Source organism: Scyliorhinus canicula, chromosome 18, assembly GCF_902713615.1.
Source record: "Scyliorhinus canicula chromosome 18, sScyCan1.1, whole genome shotgun sequence".
NCBI classification, from domain to species: domain Eukaryota; kingdom Metazoa; phylum Chordata; class Chondrichthyes; order Carcharhiniformes; family Scyliorhinidae; genus Scyliorhinus; species Scyliorhinus canicula.
In genome coordinates, this window is record NC_052163.1 from 54,044,372 (window position 1) to 54,067,182 (window position 22,811).

The 22,811-nt window shown below is 43.0% G+C and overlaps 1 protein-coding gene across 2 annotated transcripts in view; it reads left to right on the forward strand.

Moving 5' to 3' along the window:
- LOC119953348 (myosin-4-like) overlaps positions 1-22,811 on the forward strand; it is a 288,309-nt gene that overhangs the window by 218,871 nt on the left and 46,627 nt on the right. Inside the window, exons 1-2 of one of the 2 annotated variants that reach the window (XM_038777535.1) lie at positions 15,773-15,808; positions 21,745-21,960. The exons of the other annotated variant lie outside the window; for it this stretch is intronic. Of the exons in view, the coding sequence (XP_038633463.1) occupies positions 21,757-21,960 (204 nt within the window). The 5' untranslated portion in view covers positions 15,773-15,808; positions 21,745-21,756. Of the gene's footprint in view, positions 1-15,772; positions 15,809-21,744; positions 21,961-22,811 lie in introns of those variants that run through there. 2 annotated transcript variants of the gene reach the window in all.

Genomic DNA, 22,811 nt, shown 5'->3' on the forward strand with positions numbered 1-22,811 from the left:
TTGAAATAATCAATTGACTTTTATTCAGTTCAACACTGCAATAACAAATAATCAATGCAGAAATTCAACCTTCCTTCCATGTAAGTGATTGGTACATTTGTGGACCATGATTTCTCGTGCTTTCCCTGCTCCCCTCAGGCTATTCCGTGACATCCTTGATTGTGGCACCAGGGAGGTGACATAACATCTCAGAGTCAAACCGACAGCTCGAGAAATACCGACAAGTCAACTGAAATACTAAATCTTGTATCATAGTTGATTTTGTCATCATTCCCCTCCCTCCTTCACATGAGCCACCTGTGGCGATTGTAGATTTGAGTAGATGCAATACAACTGAGCAAGCACTAGAGGGAGCACGGGAGAGCTATATATACATAGGGACAGGAAGTGACGACACACTTCACGGAAGGCAGAACTCGTAGCAGGACACAGACACACAGGCAGGCAGCATTTGAGGTTGCCGTAAGTTAAGCTCTGAAGAGAGAACGAATTCACAATACAGCATCTTCTCCACCTTTGAGACTACGAGCTTTATTAAGACATGAGGAACAACACACCACCCATGTTGTTGTACTCTTGTCTCAGGCTGTACTCCAAAGGGGAACAATCACCCTAACTAATATTTAGAGCTGAGAATGAGATACGCTCTGGGACCACATGCAATACTTACCTGATCTACCTTGGCAGTCTGTCGGTCACCCATACAATTTATAGAATCCCTGCAGTGCAGAAGAAAGCCATTTGACCCATTGAGTCTGCATCAACCCTCTGAAAGAGCACCCTATCTAGACCCACACCACTGCACTATCCCCATAACCTCACCTAACCTTTGGACACTAAGGGACAATTTAACCTGGCCAATCTACTAACCTGCACATCTTCGGACTGTGGGAGGAAACCGGAGCAACCGAAGGAAACTCAAGCAGATAAGGGGAGAATGTACAAACTCCACACAGACAGCCACCCAAAGCTGGAATCTAACCCGGGTTGCTTGTGCTGTGAGACAGCATTGCTAACCACTGCCACCAGACCATCCTCTGCCTGAATAGCCTTAAGCTGCAGGGTGACCACCTTTAGAAACGTTTCTCTTAGCCTTGCACAGGAACCGCAGTGACCCCAGCTGCTTAAGGTGTCTTAAGTGCATTGTTCAAATGCACGCATCCTGTCACCAGGGTCCTAAATGGCATTGGTTAGTTTGTACACTCTCTGTGGGAGTGAAAACAATAAGAGATCAGTCTCTGGCTATCGTGTGTCAAGCCTTCCTCTGCTTCTCTTCCAAGTTGTCCAACATGATCATGAATGGGAGAATGGCACATGGATAGACTATTCCAATGCTTCTGCTTTCCTAACAAGTAGAAATAAGTTGAATTAATTGTCTTCAGACACTAAATGGGCTCTGGTGACAGAACCACTCATAAATGGCTCTGAGAATTGGAAAGAGGAAACACTGAGAATGATTTCTGGATTGCTGGCATGAAGCTCCATGGCCTTCTGATCTTTTTATTGGCCTTCAGGCTGCAGTCAAGTGAGGGCCATGGATTTAATTTCTACCAGTTCACCCACCGCATTATTTTTCAGTCCAAGTGCCTGAACCTGAATAATATGGCAACTCCATCAATCTTTTGAACATTATTGACAATGTTGATGGACTGAGCGATGAGAACAAACCTTTGTTGACTGAGTTGAAGCTGGTGGTGGAGCGACATAAATATCCCAGCAAATTATGTTAATAATAATCTTTATTGTCACAAGTAGGCTTACATTAACACTGCAATGATGTTACTGTGAAAAGCCCCTAGTCGCCACACTACGGCGCCTGTTCAGGTACACTGAGGGAGAATTCAGAATGTCCAATTCAACTATCAAGCATGTCTTTCGGGTGGTGTGGGAGGAAACCGGACCACCCGGAGGAAACCCACGCAGACATGGGGAGAATGTGCAGACTCCACACAGATCCAGTGACCCAAGACGGGAATCGAACCCGGGTACCAGGCACTGTGAAGCAACAATGCTAACCACTACGTTGCTATGCAACTTAATGTCATAACTCGGTTAATCAGTATTTGCTTAATCTTTTTGTACATCTTTGAGATGTCATTACCACAGATTTTCAGCAAATTCCGCTCAATGTGCCTGAATGAAATTTTATTTCATCCATGTTCATTCATGAGGCTGTCAGTGGAAAGGCATGCAATAATTATACATTCCCAGTTGTCTGTGAAAAGGCAATGGTGAGCTGCCTTCTTGAATAATCACATAAAGATGCCTTTCCTTGAATCCTGAAAACTAATAGTGGCACATAAATTGACAGCTGTTCATATCTTGGCTGCCATATGAAAAACAAGGCTGATGAAAGACTCTTCCTACAGATGATTATTTAGAAAATGGTGTTGGTTCCAACAACACTCCCCCCCCCCCCCCCGAATAATTTGTAAGCAATACTTGGCTGTTGAAAACATATGTTAAAATAATTGATATAAGGGTCAGTAATAGGCCCTGAGGTAGTGTAGGACATTTTGGACATCTTGATATTTATTATCTCCTGACTTTGTGCTAAATTTCTTTCTAAATTTGGCTAATTTTAGCTGTGTAAAATGCCAAGGGGCATGGAGGAAAAAACAAGTAAGCTGAGGTAAAAATTAAAATCAGTCAGACCTAATAGAATAACCATGATGTGGAGATGCCGGTGTTGGACTGGGGTGAGCACAGTAAGAAGTCTTACAACACCAGGTTAAAGTCCAACAGATTTGTTTCAAACACAAGCTTTTGGAGCACTACTCCTCCCTCAGGTGAATGGAGAGGATACCTCTCCATTCACCTGAGGAAGGAGTAGTGCTCCGAAAGCTCGTGTTTGAAACAAATCTGTTGGACTTTAACCTGGTGTTGTAAGACTTCTTACTGTAATAGAATAACAGAATAGGTTCAATGGGCCGAAAGTCCTACACCAATTACCATGCATATTATCGTATAACTACTTGGTGTACTCACAGTTGTACTGATGAGTGCAAGGCAAAAAGTTTCAGCAGCATGTTTCTCATTTTAACAATATTCAAGGATAACTGTTTGTAACAGTCAACAGAACAAAAATTGGATCTATATTTGATTTAACATTCATTAAATCTGACCCCCCCCCCCCAAGAAAATACTAAATATACTCAGCAGACCATGCAGCATCTATGGAGGGAGAAATAGAGCTGATGTTCTATTGGAACCGGAAAAAAAGAGAAATTACAGGTTTAGAGAGAGTGCAGAGACAAGGGAAGTCTTAGAGGGAAGAAAGAAGAGGGAATGCTTATGACAGAATGGAAGGTGGCGGTGGTGTGTTGCAGTTCACAAAGTCCGAATTGCTGTGGCAACATACACTTTTACATGAATGTTGTTGTCAGGAGCTATGGGTAGTCATGGTGGAGAGTCCAACATTCTTCCCGTCACATGCCGCCTTTACCACCTGCTAAATGTTGAAAGTATTTGCAAGTTAATACTCAATCTGTTTGGCTGTGTTATGAACTCACCTTCCTTGGCAGTCGGTCCTGGGGTAGAACTTGAATCCTAGAGCTACTGGCTCAGAGGTAATGAATTGTCCACTGCTCCACAAGACCTCCAGAATGGACAGCACGAGTCATTAAATTGCAAGAAAAAAAGGGGAGGAAAAGGACCAAAAGATGGGTCTAGAGGAGCTGTAATTGATTGTGGACAGCCAACATGATTGCCAACATCTGTTATCGAAAACAAAAATGGAAACAATGATTAGGATCTAATATCATTAAACTCAATACTGAGGATGAAAAATGCTGAATTGAAATATCAAAAGTAATAGAGTAGAAGATAGGCAGGTACTAGGTGGGTTCAGCAGAAGAGGAAAGGAATAGAATGTAAATTAGGCTTAATGTGCATGTATGTGCATGGAGTGCGGTAAATAAGATTGGTGAGTTACAGGCACAGAGAGTCATATTGAAATATGATATAGTGGCAGTAACAAAGACCTGGCTCAAATAAGGGCAGTGTTAAATATTCCTGGATATAATGTGTTCAGGGAAGATGGGGGGGGGGTTAGGCAGGGGTGACAGTTTTAATTTTTAAATAACAATCTTTATTATTGTAACAGATAGGCTTACGTTAACACTGCAATGAAGTTAATGTGAAAATCCCCTAGTCGCCATAGTCCAGCGCCTCTTTGGGTACAGTAAGGGAGAATTCAGAATGTCCAATTCACCTAACAAGCGCAACTTTCGGGACTTTTAGGAGGAAACCGGAGCACCCGGAGGAAGCACACGCAGACACGGGGAGAACGTGCAGACTCTGCACAGACAGTGACCCAAGCCGGGAATCGGACATGGGACCCTGGCACTGTGAAGCAACTGTGCTAACCACTCTTTAGGAGAACATCGTAGTGCAGTGGAGAAAGGGGGCTGGATTCTCCGACTCTGAGACTAAGTGCAGACGCCGGCGTGGGAATGGTGGCCTTTTACAATTGAAAAAATGGCGCATAACGAGAACCGAAGCCCCATCTGGTGGAGGGCTAGCAGGCATGCAGTGCACAACACCTGGCTCTAGTTGCCGATACAGCCAGAGAATTGCTGGGTTCGTAGCCACACATGCACATACTGGTGCAACATGGCGCCGGCCGCGGGCGGACCCGACCTAGCTAAATAGTGCCTCCCTTTGATCAGACTCACCACCCCCGGACCACCCCCAACCAGTGCCCCCAGCCCCTGCCAAAGCCCCCACCCGCCCATGGATCGGCTCTCCCCCGACTGTGGCGGTGCTGGACTAAGTCCGCAGTCTCCATTCCAAGTTCCCGCCAGAAAATAGCATGAGAGACCCATGCCGTGGGGAACTCGGCCCGTCGGGGACGATGAATTGGGGGAGGGCCTCAGGTAACCTCCTGAATTTGTCCATACGGCCTGTGCTGTAGTCCGAGATTACCGGGTTCTCGAGGGGGTAGAGCATCGCAAAAGCGGCTCGATTTCGGCGTCAATGTGGATTCTCCAGCCAAACGCCGAATGCGATTTCAGCGTTGGAGACCGGAGAATCCTGCCCAGGATGCCTCAGAATGATCCAGGACAGAATCAATTTGGCTGGAGCTAAGAAACAGAAAAGGTATAACGATCAACCAGTTGGAAAGCTGCAGTGGAATAAACTTGCAAGGAAATTACAGAGAATTGCAAGAATTATAGAGCAGTTTGTGGTGATGTGCATCACTGTGAATACACAAGGGGGTAATGTAAATACATGTAGACTAACTAGGTACTCGAGGGAGCACCAGAGACATGACACACAGACACTCAACCAATAGATCAGTTAGATAGGACACGACCAATGGGCATTCACGATAAACACAGAGGTGACACGACCACAGGAGGGCATTGCACCAACCCATATATAAATGACACCACACACATGATCTGCCTCCTTCCAGTGGAGACAGTCAGTGAGTAGAGACACAGGGTTGATTCAATATCACTCCCACCATGTGGATTGTAGCACACTGGTTAGTCAATCTGGGTAGCTATAGAAGGATTAACAGTAGTGTTGAACCCGAGTAATAGAAGTGTAAATAGTTTAATAAACATGTTGAAGTTATCTCCACGTCTGAACCTTCCTTTGTCAAGCTGCTTATGCTACACATAGAGCATAACAAGACACAGTTATAATGGGAACTTTAATGATTTGATTATAGACTGGTATGTACAAAGGGCAGAGAGGGGCACGTGTTTGTAAAGTGTGTTCACAAATGTTTCCTATGGCAGTATGCTTCCAGTCCAATGAGAAATGAAGTACTACGAGGCCTCGTTCTTGGGAATGAGGTGGGCCAAATGGATCAGGTGTCAGTAGGGGAACATTTATGGAGCAGTGATCATTGTATCTTAAGGATTATGGTGGATGTGGAAAAGAACAAGAAATAATCCAGAGTAATAATAATTAACTGGGGAAGAGCCAACTTCAGTGGGATAAGAATGGATCTGACCCAGGTATATTGTACTTGAAAGGTTGGCAGGCAAGACTGTAGCTAAACAATGGGAGGTCTATGAAGAAGAGATAATTTAAACACTGTCAAGATATGTTCCCATTAAGCAGAAAGGTAGAGCATGCAAATCCAGAGCTCCCAGGATGACAAAAGAGGAAGCCATAACTTCCTGGCTTCCCAAAGCCGCATTTGGTGGGAGACCCCAAATATCCATTGGAGACTCCCTCATTGGCAGCTCCCACCTCAGGGTTTACCCTGCAATTGTCCAGAAGGCATATCTACCTCTGGATAATTGCACTGGGCTGGCAACCATCCTACAAAGTGATTTTAAATAAATAATTTTGGATTTGCAAGTTTTACCCTCATAGTTACTTTGAAAGAGTTCGAGGAAAGAAAAGCACTTCTAACTTCAGAATAACTATTTTTAATATCCAGGCCAACATCTGAACCCCTACTCCAACCCCCACTTACCTTTGAAACTCACCTTCTCCCTGTAACCCTTTCAATCGGCCCTTTAAACACCTGCTTTATGGCAGCTAGTGTCGTGAAAAGGGAGCATGTCCTTCCTCGCTGTGCTCCATGTTCATCACGCTGATGCAGTCAGGGGTGTGCTTCGCTGCTCCTGTCTCACCCAACCTGAATGAAGAAGAACATGGGAGGTAGAAGCTTTGGAATTACAGTGAAGCTAAGTCCTTCCGGAGTGTCAAACTGCAAGTGAGTGCCACTCCGAGGAAGTTACGGGCCTAAGATTTAAATATATTTATTTATTATTTAATTTTTCCAATTAACGGGCAATTTAGTGTGACCAATCCACCTACCCTGCACATTTGATTTGATTTGGTTTGATTTATTATTGTCACATGTATTAGTACAAAGTGAAAAGTATTGTTTCTTGCATGCTGTACAAACAATGCATACCGTGCAAGGTGAAGGAAGAAGAGACTGCAGAATATAATGTTACAGTTATAGAAAGGTGAAGAGAAAAGATCAACTTAATACGAAAATGAAAATAATGAAAATAAAAATCGCTTATTGTCACGAGTAGGCTTCAATGAAGTTACTGTGAAAAGCCCCTAGTCGCCACATTCCGGTGCCTGTCCGGGGAGGCTGGTACGGGAATTGAACCGTGCTGCTGGCCTGCTTGGTCTGCTTTAAAAGCCAGCGATTAGCCCTGTGAGCTAAACCAGCCCCTAGCTAAACCAGCCCCTTGGAGGTAGATCCATTCAAAAGTCTGATGACAGCAGGGAAGAAACTGTTCTTGAGTCGGTTGGTACGTGACCTCAAACTTTGGTATCTTTTTCCTGACGGAAGATGGTGGAAGAGAGTATGTCCGGTGTGCGTGGGGTCCTTAATTGTGCTGGTTGCCTTTCTGAGGCAGCGGGAATTATAGATAGAGTCAATGGATGGGAGGCCGGTTTGCGTGATGGACTGGGCTACATTCACGACCTTTTGTAGTTTCCTGCACTCTTGGGCAGAGCAGGCTCCATACCAAGCTGTGATACAACCAGAAAGAATGCTTTCTATGCTGCATCTGTAGATGTTAGTGAGAGTCGTAGCTGACATGCCAAATTTCCTTAGTCTTCTGAGAAAGTAGAGTAGTTGATGGGTTTTCTTAACTATAGTGTCAGCATGGGGGGACCAAGACAGGCTGTTGGTGATCTGTGCACCTAAAAACTTGAAGCTCACGACTCTTTCTACTTTGTTCCCATTGATGTAGACAGGGGCATGTTCTCCACTACGCTTCCTGAAGTCGATGACAATCTCCTTCATTTTGTTGACATTGAGGGAGAGATTATTGTTGCCGCACCAGTTCACCAGATTCTCTATCTCATTCCTGTACTCTGTACATCTTTCGGGTGTGGAGGTGAGACCCACAAAGACACAGAGAGAATGCGCCATCTTCACATGGACAGTGACCCAGGGCCGGGATCAAACCCGGGTCCTCTGCGGCATGAGGCAGCAGTGCGAACCACTGTGCTACTGTGCCGCCTGTTTATGGGCCGAAGGTGACGAAGAATATGTGTGCTTATGACAAATGTCAGGTGGGTAATACAACTGAAAAGCAAGCTGAATATAGATGATTCAGAAGGAAATTGAAAAATCAAATAAGAGAGAGCATAAGAGACTGGCAGCTAACAGAACAGGTGATCCAACGGACTTTCATAGGCATATAAATAGCAAAAAGGTGATAAAAGGAGAAATCAAGCTGATTAGGCGTTGAAATGAGGATTTACACATGGAAGCAGTAGACATAGCAGGGGTATTAAATGAATACTTTACTTCTGTCTTTACACTGCGCAGAGCATGGTGAAAGAGAAGGTAGTTCAAACACATGAAGGATTTAGATATGGAGGGGGTATTGGACATGTTGGCTGTACTTAAGTTGATGAGGCACCAGGACTGGATGAGATGCATGCAAGGATACTGAGGCAAATGAAAGTAGAAATTGAAAAGGCACTAGCCATAATTTTCCAGTCATTTTTAGACTCGGGTTGCAGAGACTGGAGAATTTAAAATATTAAACCATTGTTCATATAAAGGATGTAAAGATAAGCCCAGTAACTACAGGCGAGTCAGTTTAACCTGAGTGATGGGGAAGGTTTCAGAAATGATTATTTTGGACAAAATTAATAGTCACTTCGGCCAATATGGTTTAATTAAGGAAAGCTGGCATGGATTTGTTAAGGACAAATTGTGTTCAACTTGAATTTTTTGATGTGGTAACAGAAAGGGCTGATGAATGTAAGACTATAGGAAATAGGAACAGGTGTAGGCTATTCAGCCTTTCGAACCATTCAATAAAATCATGGCTGATCTAACACTTACTCAGTTCACTTTCCTGCTTTCTCTCTATGACCCTTAATTCCCCTACTGATTAAAAATCAATCTATTCCAGTGGCGCAATGTTTAGCACTGCTGCCTCATGGCGCTGAGGACTCGGGTTCAATCCCAGGCCCGGATCACTGTTTGTGTGGAGTTTGCATATGCTCCCTGTGTCTGCATTTGTCTCACTCCCACAACCAAAGGTGTGCAGGGTAGCTGGTTTGGCCATGCTAACTTGCCCCTTAATTGAAAAAAAGAATTGGATACTCTAAATGTATTCTTTTTAAATCTATCTATACTAAAATGCTCAAGCCCTTGGCCTCCACAGCTTCCTGGGATAAAGAATTCCAGAGATTAACTACTCAGAAGAAATGTTTCCTCAAATCTATCTTAAATGAGCACCTCCTCATTCTGCGACTATGTTTCTGTCCTACACTCTCCCATGAGTGGAAACATCCTTCCAACATTTAGCCTGTTTGACCCCTAAGAATCTTATCTGTTTCAATAATATCACCTCTCATTCTTCTGAACGCCCAAGAACTACAGACCCAACCTATTTAATCATTCCTCATATGTCATTCCCTCCATACCTGGGATCATCCTTGTAAACCTCCTCTGTACTGCCTCCAATGAAAATATATCTTTCCTTAAGTAAGGGGACCAAAACTGCGCATAGTATTCTAAATATGGCTTCACTAGTACCTTTCACAGTTGCAGCAACACCTATTTACTTTTATACTCCAGCCATGAGGTAATTTTGTTGATGCGGTGTATATGGACTTCCAAAAGGCATTTGATAGAGTGCCGCACAACAGACTTGTGAGCAAAGTTAGAGCTCATGGAGTACAAGGGACAGTAGCAACATGGATACAAAATTGGCTGAGTGACAGGAAATGAGAGTAAAAGTTAATGGATGTTTTTGAACCTGGGCAAAGGTTTCTAGTGGAGTCCCCCAGGGGTCCATGTTAGGATCTTTGCTCTTTTGATATTTATTAATAAAGTAGACCTTGGTGCACAGAGCATAATTTCAAAATTTGCGGGTGATACGAAGCTTGGAAGAATTGCAAACAATGAGTTAAGAGCTTTAAAAGTACATGGACAGATTAGTGCAATGGGCAAGAAAGTGGCAGATGGAATTTTATGCAGAGAAGCATAAAGTGATACATTTTGATGAGAAGAATGAGGAGAGGCAATATAAAATAAAGGAGACAATTCTAAAGAGTAACAATGGGTAACAATGTTTGTAAGTCATTGATAGAACAAAGAACATAGAAAACACAGTACAGAAGGAGGCCATTCGGCCCATCGAGTCTGCACCAACCCACTTAAGCCCTCACTTCCACCCTATCCCTGTAACCCAATAACCCCTCCTAACCTTTTTGGACACTAAAGGCAATTTAGCATGGCCAGCCCACCTAACCTGCACGCCTTTGAAGTGTGGGAGGAAACCGGAGCACCCGGAGAAAACCCACGCAGACACGGGGAGAATGTGCAGACTCCGCACAGACAGTGACCCAGCGGGGAATTAAACCTGGGACCCGGGAGCTGTGAAGCCACAGTGCTATCCACTTGTGCTACCTTGCTGCCCTAAATGGTAGCAGGACAGGTTGAGAACATAGTTAAGAAAACATAGAGCATCCTCGGCTTTATTAATAGGGACATCAAGGACAAGAGAAAGAGCCTTATGTCAAAGCAGAAGAAACCAGTGGTTCAGCCTCAACTGTCATGTAGCATCCAGTTCTGAGCCCCACATTTCAGGAAAGGTTTGAAGGTATTGGAGAGAGTGCTGAAATAAATCATGAGAATGGTCCCAGGGATGAGGAATTTCAGTTACATAGATAGATTGGGGAAGTTGGAACCGTCCTACTTGGAGAAGAGAAGGTTGAAAGGAAATTACATAGGGGTTTTCAAAAGAATGCAGGGAAAAAATATTCCCTTTGGTGACAGGATCGACAACCAGAGGACACAGATTTACAGTACTTGGCAAAAGGAACAATGGCGGTGTGAGGAAAAACCTTTTCATACATCAAGTGGTTCGGGTCTGGAATGCGCTGCCTGTGAGTGTGGTGGAGGCAGATTCAATTGAGGCATTCAAGAGGAAATTAGATTATTGTTTGAAAAGGAAGAACGTGCAGGGCTATTGGGAGAAGGCAGCGGAATGGTTTGAGGTGAGTTGCTCTTGCGGAGAACCAGTACAGGCACGACAGGCCAAATGGCCTCCTTCTGTGCTGGAACCATTCTCTCATTCTATGATTTATTCATAGATCTGATGATCCAGAATTCCATCAATTCCTCTTTTTGATCTCTTTAAATTGTTTAGTTGGTTCTGGAGTTTTATGTCTGCTACAGAACAGAGAAGACTTTGTCCCTATGGGAGTTCCAATTTTTTTCTCCCCGCATCTCAACAGTAGCTTTTCCTTGCTCTCTGAGTGTTTGTGAGAGATGCTATCCATTGCAACTCGACATTTCAGTAAGTTTCTATCTGAGCTTCTCTTCCTTCTCAATTCCCAGCCTCATAGCAACCTGAAGTCACATGGGCACCTTTCCAAATGGAGGCAATCACCAGGAATTCACCAACCACCTTTTCAGAACTATCTGTTTACTTTCAATTAAAGGGGCATTTTAAAGCATGCTTGTTTTCAGTTCATGATGTTAAGCATCACTACATTTTCTGAGTGCATTCGAGAAAGATTCAGGATTGGAACGGAAAAACAACAGAACTATATCTCTCCCTCAGGATACCTCTAGTTTTTTTTTGCGTATTTTGGTGTCTACCAATTAAAGATATTGGGCGGGATTCTCCTGTTCCCCAGCTGTGTTTTTGTCAGTGGTGCATCATTCGCTGGCGGTGGCATTCTGTCTTCCCATCACTTGTCAATGGTATTTCCGGTGGAAAACCCATGGGCGGGGATGTTGTAGTCAATATTTTTCCCGCTTCTGGACTGTGATAGAAAGATTCAACAACACTCGTTAAGAAAACAAAACTAAGCTTTATTTGCGAATTACAACTGTCTGCATGCAGAAATGGCTGAAACTTGGAGTCGGAAAGCAGTCAAATACAAACTGCTGGATCCTCTCCAAGTCTGCGCTATTACAGACAAATAGGACGATATTACATAATAGAATCAAGATAACATGAATACAGCTTGGTCAGGAATTTGATCAAAAGTAAAACATAAGTAATAATCATTAAACTGGCGTCACCTTGCTGACCTTTAGAGGACTTGGGGTCTCATATCATTATCTTGTCTTTTGATCGCATGTTTAAGAAACAAAGCAGACTTGTTTAAGTAACTCAGGAGACGAGTTCTAGCTTATCTTGTGTATTTAGACTGCACTGGGTTATGACGACTGAGTTTTTATCCGAGTTTAGAGTCAGCCAGTTTTTGGGTCAAATTGACCTTTTCTGCTTGTATTTGTGCCTTAGGTTATGCGAAGTCAGTTTAATTTTCATTGTACCAAGAAACTTGACTAGTTTTCCCATCATGCCATTATTTGCTTCGCACAGCACCACAGGGATGTGCTGCTGGCGGGAAAAGTGAATCACAACTGTTGGAGAATTCCGGCCATTATCTGTATCTCGATTTGAATTCCTACAAATAAAGAAGAATCGTTACAAATTATAATCCGGCATCAGGAATTTAACTCGTTATGAAATTGAGAACCCTGGGTCATCTTAGGTCATGTTCGTTTGGCGAGGCGGTGCAAACATGATGGACCAAATGGCCTCCTACTGTGCCATAACTATTCTATGATCTTGGTGGGGATAGAGGTATAGAGGATCTGAAGGAGATGGTGTGGAGCAAGCAACTGGAAGTCGTTAAAATAGCAGAGGGTACACTGCTGCCTCACGGGGCTGAGGTCCCAGGTTTGATCCTGGCCCTGAGTCACAGTCCGTGTGGAGTTTACACATTCTCTCTGTATTTGTGTGGGTTTCGCCTCCACAAACCAAAGATGTGCAGGTACGGTGGATTGGCCACACTAAATTACCCCTTAACTGGAAAAAATGAATTAGGTACTGTAAATTTATTTTTAAAAATAACAGAGGATGTCAGAAGAGTAACAAATGAAGGTAAGAAGAGGCTGAACAAGGAGAATAGTAGTAAAGTTGATATAAAAATATTTATTTTTGTCACAAGTAGGCTTACATTAACACCGCAATGAAGTTACTGTGAAAATCCCCGAGTTGCCACATGTCTTTCGGGACTTGTGGGAGGAAACCGGAGCACCAGGAGGAAACCCACGCAGATGCAGGGAGAACGTGCAGACCCCACACAGACAGTGACCCAAGCAGGAATCGAATTTGGGACCCTGGTGCTGTGAAGCAACCGTGCTAACCACTGTTCTACCGTGCCGCCCATATCAGATGAAATAAGTTCCCATGGGGAAAACACATGTTAAAACTATGGATCTGTCCAGGCAAGTTTGTTTGTGGAACATAGGGAGGAGATAGAAGGAAGTTGCACAAGATTGGGGGCAATGATGTTGGACATTTTGGATGAAGTTTCCAGAGATAATTAGGTCAGTAAAACCGAGGGAAAAGGTGGCTGATCTTTGATAGCAAAGCCATCGGAAGCTGGGAGGGGGTGTCAGAGATGGTGTTCAATTTCCGTAAGGTGGAGGCTCATTCATCAATCAATAACTACTGCTCAATTCCAGTCAGTAAGTTTAATGATAATATTAGAGTTGGATCTGAGAGAGAATGAAATACTGCAAATTCACAGGAACCTGTGCGTGAGCGAGTGAGCAGAATAGAAAAATCAAAATGACTGACGTAGTTCCGTCAATGAAAAAGATTCAGAGATTTGAGAGACAGAGAAAGGGGTTCAGGTAGAGCCAGATGTCTGAATGCAGGCAAAAGGGTCTGCTGTACAAGAACAAGAGTGCCCTGGCCAAAGAATTGGGCATAGAGGTGGTGGAAGAAGAGATGATCATCGCCCTGTGGGAATTCACTCGGGGGCATAATGGAGTGAAACTGAGGCCTTTTCTGAGGGTTGATAATTCGGGGTCAGAAATGGAAGACCAGAGGGAAAGCGTAAACATGCCAAAGGCTGAGATTGGAAGGAGAGGTAAGATCAGTGGAAAATGAAGGAAGTGCTGGGGTCTTGGTATCTAAGGATAATTGAAGTGATGTTGGTACTACCGATACAACCTTGTTCTGCAAGCCCTATGATTTTTTTTTTACAAGCAGTCATAACAAACCAGAACCTGCTGCATAAAGTACCAGCTGACCATGGCAAACATTGCTCAACATAGACTGCACCCCAATAGAAGAAGGGGCTTTGAATGCAAAGGTATTCTTCAATGCTGCATCTACTGAGTTATCTTCATCTGTTAGGTATTGAAGAGCAGCTGCAACATATGAACTTGACAGAAATAAAGATTAAAAGGTATTGAACGTAAGTAGTCCTAACCAATTCAAATAAAGAGTAACAAACACTCTTACAATGGGCTGAAAAAATCCATTACTTTTTTCACACCAGAATTAAAATGAGGGCGAATTGAAGTGTCGCTCTGGTATTAAAAGTGTTAAGAAAATTATTTGCATAATCACGACGAATAGCCTTCAGCAAGGGGATTCAAAGAACTGCCAGAGGATTTGCTCAACATCTTGAAGACATCCTTGGGGCACATTCCCCATCTATAATTACAGATAGTATTATGTACAGGCAAAAATGCACTGAAATAAAGGAGGTAATGTGATACAGTAGAGATCAGGAGCTTGAAGTAAAAGTCAATCATCTAAGCACCTTGTTTCAGAGAGTAATAGTTTTTTTTAAATTTTAACATTGGAGATGGCAACACATGTTGGGCTTACCACATCCCATGAGTGAATATTTTAAGAAAATCAGTTGGAGACCTTTGGAATTAATATGGGCGGTTTTGGAAGATACACTTTGCAACTCCAAGGATGCTCAACATTCTTCTGAACCTACATCGCCGTATGTGTTCTCGGTTCTCTGTCAGCACTTTTAAAACAGAAGCATTACCACATTGTTAATCCCCAGCGCGCGCCAAGATGAAGAAACAGTACCACATGCTCACCAATGACAATCAAGGTTATTCAGTGTATGAAACTAGAAACGCCAATACGTACGTACCCTTGTTACAAATTATGGGTAACAAAAAAGCCACCCACCTCTGGTGATGTTACATTGCACGGTGACACCTCTATGAGTTCATCGTCAGTTAAGCATACCGAACCAAATACTGTCTGAACTATAAGTGCATTCTTGAAAATAAACTATACCTTGAAAATTGTTGGTAAAATTCAAAATGTCCATGTGAACTATAATAATGGAATAATTTGTTTTTTTGGTGCATGCATACCTGTTTAAGATTTACAAGTTACATTCGACAAAGAGACCTAGTTTGATACGATTATAACAAGATTCCAAATGAAGAATGTGACTGCATTCATTTTTTTCCTATCAAAATGAGGGTGCACCGCTGCCAAAGAAAACGAAAACGATAGTGTTGGCTGGCCACTGATCGATGTAGAATGACATTGTCGAAATATTTTATGGGCCGATAGGCCAATAAAGCATTTCTAATTATATCAGATGATATCAAAAATTACAGCAAATGCTGTGAGCAAAGTGGAGCCAACCAATTATAAAAGATCGCCTCTCTGACCGAACCTCCCTATAAAAGTGCAGTTCCGTCTCGTACTGACTGGGTTCCTTTGCTCAATCAACCTTAAGTGTAAGAATTTGACACTAACGCAGAAATAGTGCTGGGTGCGGGGCGGGGCGGGGCGATCGCTACTTTTGTACCATATTACAATACCTTGGAGCCTCTGGGTTTCTTATTTTATGGACCAATATCTTTTGAGAGTTGATATCAAATTGTTTTTTTTTAATTGCAAAAAGTCATTTGAATTAAGACTTGAGTTTAAGCAATGTAAAATTATTCATTCAAATAGCGTATGCATTCCTATTCATGTTTATTGACACTGTATCTGTGTCTTGTCTCTTACAGTTGCCAACATCTCACGGGCCTCTCTTGTTACAACAGGTAAGGACAATATCCACTTCCAGTCATGTGGGGCAGTTTGGTACAGGCTAAGACGTGATGGACTCTTCTGTTACTCTGGGCAGTTATCTACTGGAGGAAATTGATGGAGAGGCACAGACTTCCGTTGCACTGAGAGGGCAGAACGACTAATTTAATTGGTGACCTTTTTAATGGGAGGTGAGAGAACAGTGAACACCCATTTTCAACAGGCAAATAAATGTGAATTAGAACGCCCGAAATAATAACTTCAAGACTTCTGAACGGATCAGAAATCGTGCCAGCTGTACCTTTTTTTATAAACATAATAATTTCTTCAATTTTTCTCCTCACTTCTCCATTGCCCGCGAAGCCACCCGTCACGTGTGGCAAATGTGACCCACATTCAGACTGTGCGTGTTGGACTGACATTAACAGCGGCTCTCTCACCTGGTGTGTTACTTTCTAACAAGGGCCATTGAATGGGGGAGGCAGTCAGCCTGCTGATGTTTCCATTTGATGACTTGTACACACACACACACATGCAGAGTTCCACTCCACCAGTGCTGATCTTTTGAGATGGTTTGCTGTCCATCAGGACAACTTAACTGGAAACCTGTGCTTACCGCGACTCAGGACTACAGCTTATGACGTTTTTACTCTGAACCTTTTAATTGTTAGTACCGAAATAAGTTGTCTGTGGCTGTATATATTTTACTACCTTATTTCATGTCAGTTCTTTCTAGTTATTATACTCCAGTTGCCAGACAGGAAGGCAGATTTATTTTCTTAAAATGCAAAATGTGCCTACCCTTTAATTTTGCGCTTCACAATGCAAGGACATTTTAATCATGAACACAGTATTTGCTTAATTTTTAGTTGCCATTAACACCCAAATTATTATCATAACATTTGTGTATTGCTAAACAAAGAGAAATGCTGCCAAAGCTTTCTGTCTTGCACTGGTCAGGACAGATGGAAGAATACCAATTGTAAAATGAACAACAATTTATACTTCATGAGAAGAGAATGGTGATTGGTTGGCAAGTGGACTCTGACAGGTAGAGGTGTTTTGATGCAGAATGTACCAGGAAACAGTTAACTGCCTAGTTTTAAAAAAGACAAAAAGAGAAATAAAGATACAAAGAAAAAAAGCTTGGCAGCTAACTGTTCTCTAGTGTGTACTCCATTGCAACACTTCTACCAAGCAATATCATTTCCCAACCAATCAACACTCTTCTTATGCAGTATAAATTGTTCCTCCCTTTACAATTGGTATGTTTGCATCTGCCCTGATGCGAGTTAGATAAAAAAAACTTAAATAATATGTCTCTTTTATCAGTAATATTCAAGTTCTGTACTGCCAAATGACTGATTGTAATATTTCTGTGTCATCCAAAATGAAATTGTTTGTAAGCATGCAATATGAATTTATCTTAGAAAAACTACATTGCCAATTATTTAAATGTACAAGAAAAACATTAAATGATATCTTTAATGCAGCAAAATGCACAAAGGTACTTTACAGGAGTGTTGATACCAGATCAGGAATGAAGGGAAGTGTGAGAGTAGAATAGTGGAGAGATTTGGGGAGATTATTCCAGGGCCCACGGACCAGCTGAAGGCATGGGTGTCATTGGTGGAGCAATGAAAATAGGAGTTGCACAAAAATCCAGATTCGGAATGTGTGCGGGAATTGTTAAGGTTTCTAGGACTGAACATGGTTATAGAGTTAGGGAGAGTCAAGACCTTAGAAGGATTTGAAAGCAAACACAAGAATTTTAGGATTGAGGTGTGGTAGATTGAGACCAAATGCAGGTCAGTGAGGACAGAGGAGATCAGTAAATGGATTCTGATGTGAATTCAGGTCTCACCGTCTGGGCACAGAGTTTTGGACAAACTCAAATTTATAGATTGTAATAGGTGGAAACTTACAAAGTTAGCAGCATTCCCATACACTTACTGCCCTTGATCTTCTAGGTTATAAATGATGCAGGCTTGGGAAGTGAAGAAGACCTGAAATGTAGCAAAATTATATCTTGTAAATGGTCATACTCCAGCCATGGTGGACTGATGTTGGAAAGAGTGAATGCTCAAGGTGTTTGATGGGCTGATGATCAAGCAAGCTGCCTTGTCTTGGCTGCTGTCAAACATTTTGGGTATTGTTGAAGTTGCATTCGTCCAGGCAAGTGAAGGGTAGTTCATCACCCTCTGATTCGTGCCTTGTAGATGGTAAATAGGCTGGTTTGTCAGGGGTGGAATCACTTACTGCAGAATATCCACCTGGGCCTTGCTCTCATGGCCACAATATTTATCTAACTGACCCATTTAAGTTTCTGGTTAATTCCAGCCCCAGGGTGTTGATTTTGGGAAATTTGTGGGTAGTATTGTTGTTGAATGCCAAGAGTGACGGTTAGACTCTCTTTTCCTGGAGATGGTCAGTACATGGCACTTGCTATTTATTGGCCCAAGTCTGAATGTTGTCCATGTCTTATTGTACATGGGCATTGACATGTTCTATGCTGGTATCTGAGGAGTTGCGAATTGTACTGAACACTGTGTAATTGTCATCACACATCACCACTTTTGACCTTATGAAATAGAGAAGCTCATTGATGAAGCAGCTGAAGGTGGATGGGTCGATGACACTATCCTGAGGAAATCCTGCAACATTTCCCTGGGGCGCACTTGATTGGTCTTCAACAACTGCAATTATTCCCTTGTGTGCTGAGTATGTCTTCAACCAGTGGAGGGTTGTTCACGTGATTCACATTGATTTTGATTTTGCAATGGCTCTTTGATGCCATGCTCTGTCAAATGCTTTCTTGGTATCAAGGGCATTCAATCTCACTTCACATCTGGAATCAGTTCTTTTGTCCATCTTTGAACAAGGCTGTATAAAATGAGGAAATGAGTGGCTCTGGTGAAACCCAAACTAAGCATCGTTGAGAGAGGTTAATGCTGTCTAAGTGCTGCTTGCTAACACTGTTGACACTTTCCATCACTTTGCTGATAGTAAGTAGACTGATGGAGCAGTCATTTTTCAGATTCGACTAGTCCTCTTTCAATGGACAGGACATACCTAGACAATTTTCTACTTTTGTGCATAGATGGCAATGTTATACTGAAATAGTTCCATTAGAGGCATAGCCTGTTCTAAAAGTTGAGATCAGGTGTCAACCACGTTGCTGCAAACGTGGAGTCTCATTTAGGCTCGGCCAAATAAGGACTTCAGATATTCTAAAGGGCATTAATGAACCAGATGGGTGTTTTCAAAAATGTGTTAGTTTCCTGGGCAGTATTACTGATGCTAATTTCTTTAAATTGTAAATTTATTTAGTTAACTGAACTTAAATTCTCAGCTGCTACCCATAAAACCTATTGTGCAGAAGGAGGCCATTCGGTCCATTGAGTCTGCACCAACCCAAATCATAGGATTTGACTTTATGTTACCAGATTTCTGGATTACTAGCCCAGCAACATAAGCACTATTCTACCCTGTCCTCTAAGCTGTGATGGGGCAGAGCTAACTGAAATTACAGAAGTGGAAGTTAAGTGGTCTTGGTGATGGTGCAAGTACGTGGTCATCAGTTCATCTCAAGGTCAAATACAGCACCAGGATTGCAAACTGAGTGGTTCCGCCTCAGACAGTTGCCAGAGAGATGGATGAAGTTGGGGGCTAGGAAATACAAAGGGTTGGATTCTCAGCTGTTGGGATTCTCCGTTTCGCTGGCAGCCCAGGGATTTCCCGACGGCGTGGCGCTGCCACAATGGAATATCCCATTAGCCGGCTCACGAGATGGAGAACCCCGGGGACCCGCTGCAGCAGAAATCTAGTGCGGTGAGACGGAGAATCCCGTCCAATGGGTTTAGTCCTCCCAATATTTAGCAGGCGGAAATTTCTGTTCATCCAGTATTGGATGTTGGACAAGCAGTCTGATAATTTCTCAACAGTGGAGGGGATGAAGAGTGGTGATGATGTAGAGCTGGGTGCCATCAGTGAACATGTAGAAACTGGGATTATGTTTTCAGATGATATCACTGAGGGAGCAGCATGTAGATTACAAAATAGGAGGGCTCCCTGTATGGAGCTTTGGGAGATTATACATAGAACATACAGTATAGAAGGAGGCCGTTCGGCCCATCGAGTCTGCACCAACCCACTTAAGCCCTCATTTCCACCCTATCCATAATTTAGCATGGCCATTCCACCTAACCTGCACGTCTTTGGACTGTGGGACGACTGTGGAGCACCTGGAGGAAACCCACGCCGACACGAGGAGAACGTGCAGACTCCGCACAGTCAGTGACCCAGCGGGGAATCGAACCTGGCACCCTGGCGCTGTGAAGCCACAGTGCTAGCCATGTGTGCTGCCGTGCTGCCCTATATGAAATGATTCTAGAGATAATGTTGTGGGAGTGGGGAGACAAGCCATTCTAGTGATTCTGTGACTATGGCTAGATAGAAAAGAATGAACAACCGTATCCAACTGGATTATGGAAAAGAGGCATTGGAGGATGATTGTGTGGTCAACCATATCAAAGCTTGCAGTCAGGTCAAGAGGACAAGAAGAGATTGTTTACTGTTCTCATAGTTTGGGATGTCATTTGTGATTTTGATAAGAGCTATTTCAATATTGTGGCAGGTGAAGAAACCCAATGGAAATTCCCAGGAAGATTGGCGTGTATTTGGGAAGTGACAGCAGGTTCAAGGACTTTGGCAAGGAAAGGGTGGTTGTAGATTGGGCATGATACTGTCATTGGCTTTAAGATAGAGTGTGCAAAATAAAAATTGTTCCTTTCAAAGACTTAGATGTGTGTCCTTGAATGATGTTTGCAAGATAACGGTAGCCTTGTGGATAGCACAATTGCTTCACAGCTCCAGGGTCCCAGGTTCGATTTCAGCTTGGGTCACTGTCTGTGTGGAGTCTGCACATCCTCTCCGTGTGTGCGTGGGTTTCCTCCGGGTGCTCCGGTTTCCTCCCACAGTCCAAAGATGTGCAGGTTAGGTGGATTGGCCATGATAAATTGCCCTTAGTTCCAAAATTGCCCTTAGTGTTGGGTTACTGGGTTATGGGGATAAGGTGGAGGTGTTGACCTTGGGTAGGGTGCTCTTTCCAAGAGCCGGTGCAGACTCGATGGGCCGAATGGCCTCCTTCTGAACTGCAAATTCTATGATAATAACGGGTGCAGTCAGACAGATTAAGTTTGCAATTAGTGGTAAGTAGATTTTGTTTTCCATCTACTAATTTTGGAACATAAGGTTGATGGCAAGGGCTCAAGTGATGCCAAACAAAAATGGTGGGTGGCATGTTGGCACAGTGGTTAGCACTGCTTCCTTTCAGTGCCAGGGACCCAGGTTCAATTCCAGCCTTGGGTCACTGTCTGTGTGGAATGTGTGCATTCTCTGTGTCTGATTGGGTTTCCTCTCGTGCTCTGGTTTCCTCCCACAGTCCAAAGATGTGCAGCTTAGGTGGATTGGCCATGCTAAATTGCCCTTAGTGTCCAGGATGTGCAGGTAAGGTTACGGGGATAGGGCGGGGTGGACAGGGGAGTGGACACGTGTACAGTGCTCATTCAAAGGGTCGGCACAGACTCGATGGGCTGAATGGCCCCCATCTGCACTGTCATGATTCTATAATTATATGAAATGGAATCAGACACATTCTATCACCTCAGGTGGATTCATCAGGCTGCATCCATACTTTAACTTCAGCTAGGGATTGGAATGGGGCTAAGGAGAGTGGGAAACCAGACCTCTTTCCATTAATTCTACATTTGGACTGCGAATGCATCTTAATTTACCTTGATTAGTAACATTAACCTTGACATGAAGCATAGGAAAAACAGCGTACCCCAGTTTGGCATCCATTTCAACAATCTGAAGACCAAATCAAACTCTAGACTGAGGCAAATGTTCACCATTGAATGTCAACATTTCTTTGTTTTGTTTTAAACAGTAAACCGCCAAGATGAGTTCCGATGCAGAAATGGAAGTTTTTGGAGAGGCTGCTCACTATCTTCGCAAAACGGAGAAGGAGCGGATTGAAGCGCAGAATAAACCATTTGATGCGAAGACATCCTATTATGTCACTGACCCAGTTGATTTATACGTACCGGGTACAATCAAGAGTAGAGAAGGTGGCAAAGTCACCGTGGAAACTATAAATAAAAAGGTCAGTGAGCATCTAATAAAAGGTCAGAGCACCCATGATAAGAATTATACTCGTTTAATTGTCCATGTGTATTTGCAACTAAATGATAAACATATTTGGCAAGAATATATTTTCAATTGCCAGTTGAGGAAATAGTCATGGAAATATTTCCCATTGTCACAGTAAATAGGGACCAGAATAAATCTTAACCCATCCTCTTAAGTGGTGATCTTTCAGGTGCTAATTTACCAATGATATGTATCCAAGGTTTCTGTATCGTTAGATTTTCAAAAGCTGTGTTTAGCTTCAAGGGTGCAGTTTAACTTTTTTGTCATTGCAAAGAGATGTCAGGTGCACATACATGCAAAAGCAGCAATAGGAATAAGGATATATGAAATAATATCAAAAGTAGGCCATTCAGCCCCTCAAGAATTCTCTGCCATTCAGTAAGATCATGACTGATCTCACTGTGGTCTCAACTCCACTTTTCTGTTTGCCTCCCATAACCCTCGACACCCTTGTCAATCAAAACTTGGCCTACTCAGCCTTAAATATATCCAATGACAGGTTCCACTGCTCACCCGGGGCTAAGAATGCCAAAGAATAATAAGTCTCTGGAAGAAACAATTCCTCCTCATCTCTGTCTTAAATGGGAAACGCCTTATTTTTAAACGGTGCCCCATAGTTTTAGATTCTCCCGTGGGAGGTAACGTCCTCTCTGCATCCACCTTGTTGGAATCTTACATGTTTCAACCAGATCCCCTCTCATTCTTCTGAACTCCAATAAGCACACGCCCAACCTGCTGAACCTTTCCGCAATAGACACATTCCTTGAATCAGCTGAATGAACTTTCTCTGAACTGCTTCCAATG